The sequence below is a fragment of the Diospyros lotus genome, chromosome 13, assembly GCF_014633365.1.
Source record: "Diospyros lotus cultivar Yz01 chromosome 13, ASM1463336v1, whole genome shotgun sequence".
Classification (NCBI taxonomy): domain Eukaryota; kingdom Viridiplantae; phylum Streptophyta; class Magnoliopsida; order Ericales; family Ebenaceae; genus Diospyros; species Diospyros lotus.
In genome coordinates, this window is record NC_068350.1 from 30,554,083 (window position 1) to 30,567,235 (window position 13,153).

Consider the following 13,153-nt stretch of genomic DNA (forward strand, 5'->3'; position numbering starts at 1 on the left):
TTACTAGTTGAAAAGGAGATATATGGTTATTTATCGACCACATGCCACCCAAATGATGTGAGACACAAACATCACTTCTTTTTTTTCTTGCTAGATGATAAATAAACTCAAGCAGTCAGCTAACATGATACTCATATTATATAGCATACCATATATGATAAGATATATTACTCATATTATATTATAAAATATTAGTATAATAGTAGTCTTCAAGACATAGGTCAAGCAGTTGAATGAACAATATGTCAGTGTCAATTTGATAGGTTGAGAGTTCAAGTCTCGTCTTACACAAGGACCAAAAGCTCAATCTGTGATTTATCTCTTCTGATATAATCGAGAATATGAGTACTAAAAATCACGTAAAAACGATCATCTCAAGATATCAATACAATAGTAAGGGTATTAAACGTTGTCCAGCCACTAGACACAAGTGTGGGAATTGGGTGCCTGTCCTACTACAAGTAGACAACAGCCAGCAGTGATACTGAATGCAATCAACAGCTAGCCCTTGAAGTTGAAACCTCACACACACTCAAGACTCAAGACAAACTGACAGTTGATTGGCATCAATCGGACCCGATCTTCTCTTTCTGCCACAGCTATGAAACCAATATAAATCACAAATTTTAATCCGGTTAGGTGCAGTCGACTACATTTGTTCTAGACATCTAGCCATCTCTGTCCATGGCTGTACTCTTGCTCTCCTAACAAAAATCTTTTCCTTTTCTAACTCCCATGGATGGAAATGACCAAATGTCAAAGTCAGAAATTGAGTATAATATCCAGGCAACATGGCTTGTAAAGCGTGTACCAAAAACATATGGCCTCAGAGATAAATCTTAGTACAGAATAACAGTTACAGCAGGCATAGCTAGTTACCGCAGCTACCAAGAAAGATCTACTAAAACTTCTAAGCTCGCACTGCACTTCAATTATTCATTATTTGATAATAATCATAAGAAGACATTTATGAAAGATACGTTAAGCCTAAACCCTGTTTACATTCTCAGGTCAAAATGAGAATTAAAACTAAGCATTTTGAATCTGCTGCTATTGCAGATAGCATCTAACAATAGAAATAGGAAGTTAAGGAAAGAAGACGAGCTAGGCTCACGACACATGAAGGATAAAGACAACCCGATCATGTCCCAGCCTTCCTACGCCCAACACGGGCAACAAAACCAGCCTTGATTGGAGCAACAGAGCGCCCAGAACCACACTGCGAGAGAATGTTCCAACACATTATTAACAAAAGAAAATATAACTTCAGCAACTTTGATTCATCAAATAGCCATTCTTGAATGAAGAGGACATTAAGCTTCAACAATTTAAGCACTCATAAGAATTCATCCAAAAGAATACTATCACCAAAATGATCTTCAAGTTTCAGATTTTTTGTTTCTTTAACAAATTAACAAAAAGTTTATATGCAGAGAAAAGAATATGGAATGGCCTCAAATGTAAAGATGTGGTTGTGACCAAACCAAAGCCAACACTGAGAATAGCACATTCCTTGTTTTTGCCCCTTTGGTAGGCTTGCCCTTAGTTCTTCTAGATAATCAAAGTACCATCTTTTGTCCTTGTTTTCAGTTAATTGACATTTAAATAATTTTGGAAAAAGCAGACCAACCATCCATGCATGCTCATTACCAGCAATGTTCTTTCAGATTTTGGATGTTTCAAACTTGTAACAAAATGTCATTCAATCTTCTTAATGTAATTTGATTTTGATTCAGTGACCATTCAAGTATAACGTTCTGAGAAAACGGCTCTCTGATCTAACGAGAGAGTTGCTCCTTTTATATAATGAAGTGAACAATATAATTTATGCCAAGAAAGTGAAATAATAAAATCAACAACAATCACAATCCTTAATCCCATGTCCATGGTATGTGAAAGAAAAAGAAGTGGAAAATAATAAAACAAACAACAAAAAAAACCAAATTTGAGAAATAAATATGAATACACAGGTATAAAGGTAATTATTGTGTGACCAAAAAAAAAAAAAAAGTTGCACCCCCATTTTCATTATAATACAAGTAACAAGTAGTAGAAGTGATGCTTCAACACTGGACAGATTGGAGGATAGGGCCAGGTGTGTAGGAGACTCATCAAATACCATTGTCACAGGCACGTGTATTTGAGCCAAACCAGTAAGCTTCAGAGTTAACACCACACCACCACACCAAACAATCCATACAAACATTTTCTTAAATGTGACTATGGTTTACACTACAAACATGTTTATCCTTGCATGGAATCAGGATATTGAAGAAGGAGCTCTTCAAAGATTAAATGGTTCACAGTTCCTTGTGGTATGATACAAATCTGACTCTTTATATTTGGTACAAGGTGCTAGGCTTAGTTGGAGCATTGTTTGGGCTCACAGTTCAATTGAAAGTGAGTTATATATATAATATACACATTACTTTTAACAATGATTTGAATATTAATTTAGGATGATAAAAAATTGTTTGCATTTCCCTAGCGTCAATTTTGGATCCCTAGTCTCGAACTGCCTTTGATTTCAGCATCCAAAATTTATTTTCAGAATTTCTTTTCAGTTAACTTATATCATATTTATTTAAGTGAGTTCTATCTATATAATGATGTGGTGCATGAATGTAGCATGATCAAGATCACACGATCCAGATCATGGTTCCATGGTGAAAGGAGGTTTGACATCCTGGCATCAGTGCCCATAACTGTCATAGAATATGGAAGTAATTTTGTCCTGTAAAATTGATACAATGGATAGGTCATCTTTGGAAAACCTTACAGCCCTTTGGTGTCCCCACTTTTAGTTATTGTTTTCTCAAGTGTAAGAAGTGACAAAACCTTTGGAAAGTATTAGCTTTATAGTGTTGTAAATGCTTAGCCTTGTACATAGTTATTAGCTTTATTAAGTTGTACCTTGTAGAGTAGTATATATACCTAACACATGAATAAAATATAACACATTTTGTCTCTTCTTCAAAACATGGTATCGGAGCCACTTAAATCCTAACCCTAATCCTTAACCTACCGCTACCATTGACCAGATCTTAACCCTTAGTCAGCTGCCTCTGCGTCGTCATCGCCAATATCCTCTGTCGATCGTCCAACTCTCTTCAACTGGTTGCGTTTCTGTTGCATCTTGAAATGGTGACGCCGCTGTACACCACTGGTAGCCCATCTCCCTCTGTCTCTGATGTGTTTTTTTATCTCCATTGTAATCAGTTGCAACCAACTCCGCTACACCCATTTGGCAAGATTGCGATAGCAAAGCCCATCCAAGAACGACAACCCTTTGTTATCTGTTGTTCGGTGACACAACATATGTGATCTTTAGATCTGCGATTTCCAACTCTGTAATCTGTGACCTTCATTGTGTCCCTTTTCTCTGTCTACAACCTTCAGATTTGCCTCAGTTAGTTGTGGTCTCAAGTCGATTTTCCTTCAGATCTGGTTTGGGTTTTTTTTGGCTGGTTATTGTTGCCACTTCAATTTGTGAGATATGGTGTCATCCAATCTTGGTTCATCAAATCTTGGAGTGGTGAGTTCACCTTCACCTACGAATGTTCCTGTGATTATGCCATCGTTTTCTGGTTTTCCTACCATTACCACTAAAAAATTGAATGGCAAGAACTAGTTAGGTGTGAGTAACCATCTAACTATCAAGCCTCTGTTTGCATGGTCAGCCACTTTTTGCATGTGGTATTGCATGGATTTACAGTTGGTTACATTGCTATGGCAAACAATAGATGTCAAGTTAATCCTGTTATTTTTGTGTCTATGAGAATTGTTTTTGACATTTGATCCCATGCTCAACAGCTGTATACTAATGATATTGTACGCTTATACATCATTAGTAATTTATTCTATCTTTAGAAGGGAGATTCAAATGTGGTTACATGCTTGGGTCGTATTTAATCTATCGTGTCCAATTTTAATCCATCGTCATGTTCGATTTCTCTTAATTTTGTTTTACATGTTCCTAGTTGTCCATTCAATCTCATCTTTATTTGTTGTCTCGCTCAATCTTTGAATTATCGTATCATCTTTGATTCTAATTCTATTGTTGTGTAGGACCAAGGTACGGGATGGATGATTAGCACTAGACGAGAGTTCGAGGGACTTTATCATCTTGCTTTGCCATTATCTACAACATTCGCTTGTTCTACTACGGGGGCCTCTCCTCTTTAGATTCATTCTCAACTCAATCATCCTCACCCGTCCACTTTGCATAAGATGGTCCATTCCTTGTCCTCATGAAGCATTCTACAATATGAGTCTTCTTAGTTAGGAAAACATGTTTGTACTTCTTATTCAAGTCATTTTAACAAACGAGCTGATGCTTCTTTTGATCTTGTACACTCCAACATTTGGGGTCCTAGTAGCATCAAGTCTAGACAAGGTTTCTCTTATTTTGTTACATTCATTGATGATCATCCTCGATGTACTTGGCTTTACTTAATAAAAGATCATACTAAATTGCAATTTTTGTTCACTTCTTTTTGTAATGAAATTTCTACTCAATTTAGTCATCTAATTTGGATTTTTTGAAGTGACAAACGTTAAAGAATATTGTTCTATTGCATTTTAGGCTTTACTCTCATATCGGGGTATTGTTCATCAGTTCTCTTGCCCATATATCTCATAGTAAAATGAGGTGGCAAAACGTAAAAACTATCATCTCATTGAGACTACTCAGACATTTCTTCTTCATATGCATATTCTTGTTTCTCTCTAGGATGTGGCTATTCTCACCTCTAGTTATTTGATTAACCATATGCTAGCCTCTGTTTTAAATGAGATCATTCTACATACTTTACTTTTCCCTAGTGATCCCATCTATCCTATCCTATCCTATCCCCCCTCATGTCCTTGGATCAACTCGTTTTGTCCATCTTCTTTCGCTTAGTCTTGACAAATTGTCTCCTCGCTCAATCAAATGTGTGTTTCTAGGCTACTGTCGTCTTTACAAAGGTTACAAGTGCTACTCACATGATCTTGGTAGACACTTTCTCTTTTCTAATGTCACATTTTTCAAGTCAACCCTCTTTTCTCTTCTTCATCTATTGTCTCTTCCTCCTATCTTAATGAGGTTCTTCTTATCTCATCTTTTCCTTCTCTAGTCTTGTTCTTAGTGTTCTTGCTCCTCTTCAGACTTATCAACAACGTTCTAAGCCACCAGTAGCACTTCCTATCAGCCTTCCACCACCACCTATCGCAGATGATGATCTTCCTCTAAATGATGCCATTCTTTAGTCTCCCTCCAATTTTGTCCATGCTCATGTTTGTTGCGGTACACGTTCCACTTGAAATCCTCATCCCATTTATACTTTTTAAACAAAAACAACCCAAGGTTGAAAAAGAAATCCTCGGATACCTATAAATGTTATACCCGAGAGCTTAGAAAAAGTAAGGAGGAAACTTGAATAAAATGAGGACGATTTTCCTACCATTCCTTAATCTCAGGTAAGGTATTTATACATGAGTACATCTTAATCTCTTCCTAAAATACAACTTTTAACTTTTAACTTGATTTTTCCTGATAGGACTATCTGTGTAATCTCCTTCTTTCTTGGTGCTTTCTGTTCTCATCTCTTATCTCTTTTAACTTTGAAATACCCTAACAATCTTACCTCTTAATTTTCGGCCATCAAGGACTCATTTTCCCGATTTTCCCAAAACTTTTTTATTGAGTTATCATCATTTGTTACCTATTTATTTTGTTTTTGTCTCTGCGCTTTCTTTTGTTTCTATTCCTAAGACCGATGCAGAGGCTCTCTCTCACCCTAGGTGACGCAATGCTCTGAAGGAGATGTCTGCCTTGTTGGGTAACACAACATGGGAGCTTGTTCCTGTCCCTTTGGAAAAGTTTACTGTTGGTTGTTAGTCGATGTTTACTGTCACAAATGGTCCAAATGGCACTGTTAATCATTTGAAATCCTAGTTGCTTGCAAAGGGCTATACTCAGATTTGGGCCTCAATTATGGTGACGTTCTCTCTCATGGTTAAGATTGTTTCTATTCGTGTCTTTATTGCTATGACAACTGAGTAGTGGCCTCTTTTTCAACTGGATATCAAGAATGCTTTTCTTCATGAAAACCTTCAAGAGGAGGTCTATATGAAGCAACCACCTAAGCTTGTTGCTTAGGGGGAGTTTAGATTAGTATGTCACATGCGAAAATCCTTACATGGTTTGAAGAAGTCTCCTCAGTGTTGGTTTGGCTCAAGCAACTTCTTAAGAAGTTGAGATCTTGAGATTCAGGGGCCACGTAACCTATTTGTGATAATCAAGCAGCCCTCAATATTGCCTTAATCCAGTCTTTCACAAGCAAACTAAGCAAATAGAGATAGACTGTCACTTTGTGAAACAGAAGCTGATTTCTGGAAAAATTAGTACCTCATTTGTTGTCTCTAATAACTAGCTGGCTGATGTTCTTACAAAGGCATTACAGTATCCACAACTTGACTACATTTGTACCAACGTATATACACCTACTTGAGGGGGAATGTTAGCATTATAGTGTTGTGCATGCTTAGTCTTGTACATAGTTTTTAGCTTTCCTAAGTCGTACTTTCTAGAGTAGTATATATACTCAACATATGAATAAAATATAGTACTTTTTTGTCTCTTCTTCAAAACAGAGCATAAAAATGATTTTTCATACAAAAATAAAATTTGAAAAATTCAAAGAACAACTTTTTTCATGGTTCCTATAATTGGTTCTTACAAAATGTCCTAAAAACAATTTCTACAGACAATTTATGGAATGCAGTATCTTCAGTCTACCAGAAAACAAAAGCAAGAAACAGGCTATGAAATCACAATAAATTGTTGCCTAAGATCCAGAAGTATCAATGTTAAATTCCAATGCATGTTAGATGTTTATATATGGAGAGGGTAGTCTACCTGCTCACATCTAAGAAAGAACAGACGATTCTCCTTGGAAAGAATTGTATCCGGACTTTTGCAGCCATTGCATATGACATACTCATCTGCAATCACATGACGATGTCAGGATATTACTTGTATTAGCTGAAAGAAATGTCCTAGTAGCACACAAGTATCACTGCATAATCGCTAGCGCCTGACAGTACATCTGGGAAATAAGAATAGGGAAAGGCAAGTGAAAGAGTTATGAACATTCAAACCCATCCAGAAAATTTGAAAGCCAGGCAAGGTCGCTAAGGCTTGTTTGATAGTGCTTTTCCTCATTATTTTCTGTTTATTTTTTTTAAAAAAACATTTTTGATAACCATTACATTTTGAAAAAATTGAAAAGAAAGCATGCAAATCAGGGAAAAAAGAAAAAAAGAGGAAACAGGGGTTTTCACTTTCAAAATGATATTGTCATTTTTCAAAAATGTCTTTCCATCCTATCCTTTTATCAATATTATAGCATTAGTATTATATTTGTAATGCATTATAATGGCTTTACAAAAGATATGGTTATCTAATCTTTGTAGACAACTGCCTAATGGGATTAAGGCTTGACATGTTCTTGCTGATGTAGTATTATAATTGTAATGTAGATATTATTATATTATGCAATACCATGTTACTAATATTTTAATTATAATGCAAAAAGGTTAATATTGATATTGCTGTTGTGATATTGGTACCAAAAACAATAGTCACGTGTCAATAGTATAATATTAATGGTAAAAAACTAATGATTTTGATAATAGATTTTAACTTTACTACAATTTTAGTAATTTTATAACAATATTTTTACTGACATTATTTTGCTTAGAAGAATACTATGATTCGATATTAATATTAATTTTATGATATTGATTTCCTAATATTATATTATTAATGACCAATACTATACTATCATCATAATATGAAAGTAATGACATTGCAATACTTTCAACATATCAATATATTACTACTCATCATGTTTCTAATACTACATTATTATGGTAATATTTTTGTTATGCTTGATACTTATAATCGATATTAATATTAATGTTATAATGTTCATTATAGGCACAACACAATTTAATATCAATAATAATATTATTATATAATGTAATAATCTGATTAAATTTGCAATACTATTAAACTATCATATCTATGTTGTTAATATTATTAGTTAATTTTAAGAATGCATGATTTATTATTGTTCTACAGATGTATTTTTCTAAAAGAAATAATGTAAACATTGAGAAGATAAATAATAAAGTAGTTGAACTAGATAATATTTCTATACAAGTTTAGAAATGCAGGGGAGAAGGGGGCATTGTTTGACTCATGAAACTGATTTGATCCTTAAATCAACAAGCATGTTGGATGAATGGAGAAATAGCGCTTTAGTGCCTATTCATAAGGATAAGGAGATGTTTAAGATTGTGATTATAGAGGGATTGAGGCTAATGAGCCACACAATGAAATTTGGTGAGAGTGTAGTTAAGCAAACGTTCCAAGGAGAAAAACTAAGGTCTCTAAAAACCAATTTGGTTATATCCTTAGTAGGTCACTAATGGGAGCTATCAACTTATTGAGATGCTTAATTGAAATGTTCAAAGATTAAAAAAAATATCCACGTATAGTATTTATAAACTTGGAAAAAGCTTATGGTAGATTACCTTGAGAAGTGTTATGGAAGGTGATGGAGAAGAAATGTGTACAGATTATTTATATATGTTAGCTTTACAGTATTGTACATAGTTATTTCTTTTCCTTAGTTATAACTTGTACAATTGTATATATATGATTGTTGATTTTAGACAAAAAAAAATCCTCACTTTATTATTTGGATCAGACAAATTTATACACAAATGATAATTGCTCATGCCTCATATGGTGGCAATTACACAGAAAAAACTGCCACTTAGAAAATAAATAGCTGTATAATGAATGAAAAATTGTCCCTATAGTTTGCTTAACTACCTAACTGTCTCTATTTCTTATACGCGGCTTTCTACACGCCCCCTCAAGCTGGGCTGTAAATATCAAGGAAGCCCAACTTGGATTTTCACATCTTCAAACTTAGTCTTCGATAGATCCTTGGTATGTAAGAAATCCACCTTCAATTTTTCTTTTTTATGAAGTACTTATCTATTTAGGTCACCTTGAACATATCGAGTTACTGCTAATATTTTAGTTACACAACTAAAATCTTAGGTGTTTGAGAGGTCTCTTTGACAACGCTTTAGTTGTATCTTTAGTATCAGAATACTTCTCCTCTGCAACATCCTAGATTTCTTGTGTGGTCTTGCGGAGGATGAAATTTACTCCAATTTGATGTGTCTTCAGGGTTGAAATACTTCTCCCTTGTGGCATTCTCTTGTGCCATCTTATGGAGGATGAAATTTACTTCGACTTCATTAGTCATGGAATTGACAAGCCATGACATTACCATTTTGTTTTCTGCCTTCCATGTCTTGTACTTTGGATTTGTTGAATTCAATTTAGGGGCTTCACCATTAAGATGTTCATCTTTTCCTCTACCACTTTTGAACATCATAATCGAATGTCAATTAGAACTAGGAATAGCGGGTACTTGAGAGGAAGAAGAAGAAAAGACTGCTGTGGTGAAAGACGCCATTGGGACGATGGAGGAATTTTCTAATTAAAAATGCTCTGATACCATGTTGATTTTAGATAGAAAAATTCTTCACTTTATTATTTGGTTTGGACAAATTTATACACAAATGGTAATTACTCATTAGTGGTAGTTATACACAGAAAAAACTGCCACTTGAAAAATAAATAATTGTATAATGAATGAAAAATTATCCCTATAGTTTGCTTAACTACCTAACTGTCTCTATTTCTTGTACACGACTTGCTACAACGATTAAAATATTTAACACTCTTTCTTTTCTTCAAAACATGGTATCAGAGCTAGGTTACCCTAATATTACAAAACCCTAACCCTAATTCTTAGTTAGCCATTGACATCGCCTTCAACCACCATCGGTTACACATCTCTCTTTGGATGGTTGCACATCTTTCTTTGCCTAGTTATGCATCTCTCTCCATCACCGCTACCTTCAGTTGCGACACCCATCATCCATCAACCCTTTTTCTCCATCATCCAGCAACATACTAGCTCTTAAGTCACAACAAGATCTATGACTTGCAACCTTTGGTTTTGTTCCTTCTCCATCTACAACCTTCAGATCTGGCTTTGCTTTATACGGTTTAAAGCAATGTCACCAGTGCTAGTTTGGTCACTTCAATTCTGTTATCTAGTCTTTTTAGTATGACTAGAAGTGAAGCTAATCATTTTATTTTTTATTGCCATTCTATTGGTGGGGTAATATTCTTGGTGACGTATGTAGATGATATTGTTATTACAGGTAATGATGAGGTTGGTATTGGGCAGTTAAAGACTTATTTGCACTCTCATTTTTAGACTAAGGATTTAGGTAGGTTGAAGTATTTCCTTGGCTTTGAGGTAGCTCAATCTGTACATGGTGTGTGCATCTCTCAACAGAAGTATGCATTGGATATTTTGGAAGAGACTGTTGTTGAATACACTAAGGCAGTCGATCAGTTGTAGTTGTCTTGATATTGTTTGTCACTCTATATGTTGTGTTTGTAATTGGTCGAGTGTATTATTAGGATGTGGTCTCGGTTGTAGAGGATTGCTAGCTTGATATGTTTATAGTTGCGGTAATCAAGGCTATATATACGGTAGCCTTTCTATTGTAATTGTATTGAGATTTATTCTGATTTTCTCAATCAAATATTGGACGAGGTTCTAGTTATCTCTCTTGAGTTTTTCTCTCCCTCAATCTTCATTTACATGGTATCAGAGCCATTGCGACTTGCGTCCATGACTTCTCGTGATTCAACCTCGTCTGCTTCCTCCTTGTCATCGACCGCTTTATCGGATTTTGCTTTTGTTGCTAAGGTTTTTAGTTTCATTCCTACGAAACTAGATTCGAATAATTACCTATATTGGAAGGCGCAGATCCTAGCCACAGTTAGGGCTTTTGATTTGCAACCGTTCCTGAACAAGACAGATCTGCCTTCGAAATATATTCAGTCGGAAGGAAATGAGCCGATTGTCAATCCTGAGTTTCTGAATTGGATGCGATCAGATCAGCTTCTGCTAGGGTGGCTATTTTCGACCATAGACAAGGAGGTAATTGGTCAAGTTATACATTGTGAGTCTACAGCAGAGATATGGTCTACGCTTGATAGCTTGTTTTCTCGTCAAATAGTTGCTCGTTCATTTCAATTAAAACAGCAACTTAGATCTATTAAGAAAGGTGATATGACTGTGAATGACTATGTTTTACAAGTCAAAACCATTAATCATGCACTGACAGCAATAGGAGAGCCATTAAATGATCAAGATCTATTAATGACGATTCTGCATGGATTAGCTAAGGACTATGACATAGTTGTTGGTTTAATTATATATCAAATGGATGAAATTGATCTTGAAAAAGTCCAGTATCTTTTAATGATGCATGAGCAACTGTTAGCTACAAAGAATATGAATTTGTCTAATACAGTGCATAAGTTTGATTCTGCTGGTATGAATGTTAGCTATGCTCCACAACAAGGTCGAAATACCACTATGAATAATGGTAGAAGCAGTTCTCAAAATAGAGGTGGTCGAGGAAATGGTTTTAGAGGAGGAAGAGGTAGAGGTCGTTCTTATGGCAAGAGGTTTTATTGTCAATTATGTGGAAAACCATGACATCTAGCCGATAGATGTTATCATCAGTTTGACAGCAACTTTCAGCGACCTCCTTTTGGGAAAGGTGGTAATGAATCTAATTCTCAGGCGTTTGTGGCGTCTAATGAGACTAATGGAGCTTTCTTGACAGATCTAGGGTTTGCACCTGAGGCTCATCATGGTGTGTCCTCTCAGTTTGTGACTGACCAGTATCAACCTTCTTCATCCTCCTCCTATCAGTTCGGAGATACCTCTTGGTGTGTAGACTCTGGTGATACAAACCATATCACTTCTAGCCTTAATAACCCTTCTCTTCATACTCCTTATAGTGGCAGCGACAAAGTAGCAGTAGGAAATGGTAAGACTCTCCCTATTACTAATGTTGGATCTAGTCACTTGCTTACTCAAACTATTCCTCCATCAGTTCTTTCTTTGTCTCAAGTTCTTCATGTTCCATGTATGAAAAAGAATTTAATGAGTGTTTCTCAGCTTACCAATCATCATAATGTCATTGCTGAATTTCATTCTCATTTTTGTTTAATTAAGGACAAAGTTTCGGGCAAGGTGCTACTTCGAGGAACTCTTAAAAATGGCCTTTATCAGCTGGATCCAGTAGTTGTTCCTGTTGAATCACCAGCTGTTTCATCCTCTTCTACTGCAGTTTCTTCTGCAAAGTTGTCAAGGCCTTCTATTTCACTTGTTTTCTGTTTAGAAAATTGTAATTCTCATCATGAAAATTGTAATAAGTCTTGCATGCAAGTCTCTTGTACTGATAAAATTTGTCAACAGTGACATGCTCGTTTGGGTCATCCCTCCTTTTCTATATTGAAAAAAATTCTAAATAAAATCAGTATTTCTTGTTCTTCTACTAGTTTGTCATTTTGTGATTCTTGCAAATTAGGTAAATTGCATCAATTACCTTTTGCACAATGTCCAATTACAGCAACTCATCCCTTGGAGTTAATCTATTCAGATCTTTGGGGGCTGCTCCTATGTTGTCTGTTGAGGGTTATAGGTATTATATTGTCTTTGTTGATGCTTATACTTGTTATACATGGTTGTATCCAATGAAACTCAAGTCTGAAGCGTTATCCATTTTCAAAACTTTTCATAAGTTTGCTGAATTACAATATCAGTTTAAACTCAAAGCTCTTCACACTGATAATGGTGGAGAGTTTAAAGCCTTTTTACCCTATCTTCATACCTATGGTATTCAATCTCGTTTTTCTTGTCCCTACACACATCAACAAAATTGTGTGGCTGAAAGAAAACATAGGCACATTGCTGAAATGGGTCTTACTTTGTTAGCCCATGCTAATATGCCTTTGAAATATTGGGTAAAAGCTTTCCAAACTATTGTCTACATTATCAATTTACTTCCAGCCTCATCACTTCGATTCCTTACTCCATTTGAGAAATTATATCACAAGCAGCCTAAGTACATGCATTTACAACCATTTGGTTGTGCTTATTTTCCTTATTTTCGGCCTTATAACAAGCACAAGTTTAATTTTCAT

At 35.3% G+C, this 13,153-nt stretch overlaps 1 protein-coding gene across 5 annotated transcripts in view; it reads right to left on the reverse strand.

The window, feature by feature from the left end:
- Positions 1-899: 899 nt before the first annotated feature.
- Positions 900-13,153, reverse strand: part of LOC127789138 (eukaryotic translation initiation factor 2 subunit beta-like) — a 30,861-nt gene continuing 18,607 nt past the window's right edge. For 4 of the 5 annotated variants that reach the window (XM_052317938.1, XM_052317937.1, XM_052317934.1 and 1 more), the window contains 2 exons: positions 6,902-6,987; positions 900-1,219 (listed from right to left, as the gene is read on the reverse strand). In XM_052317938.1, the coding sequence (XP_052173898.1) occupies positions 1,142-1,219; positions 6,902-6,987 (164 nt within the window). In that variant the 3' untranslated portion in view covers positions 900-1,141. The remainder of the gene's footprint in view (positions 1,220-6,901; positions 6,988-13,153) is intronic. The other variant, XM_052317936.1, reaches the window with a different exon arrangement.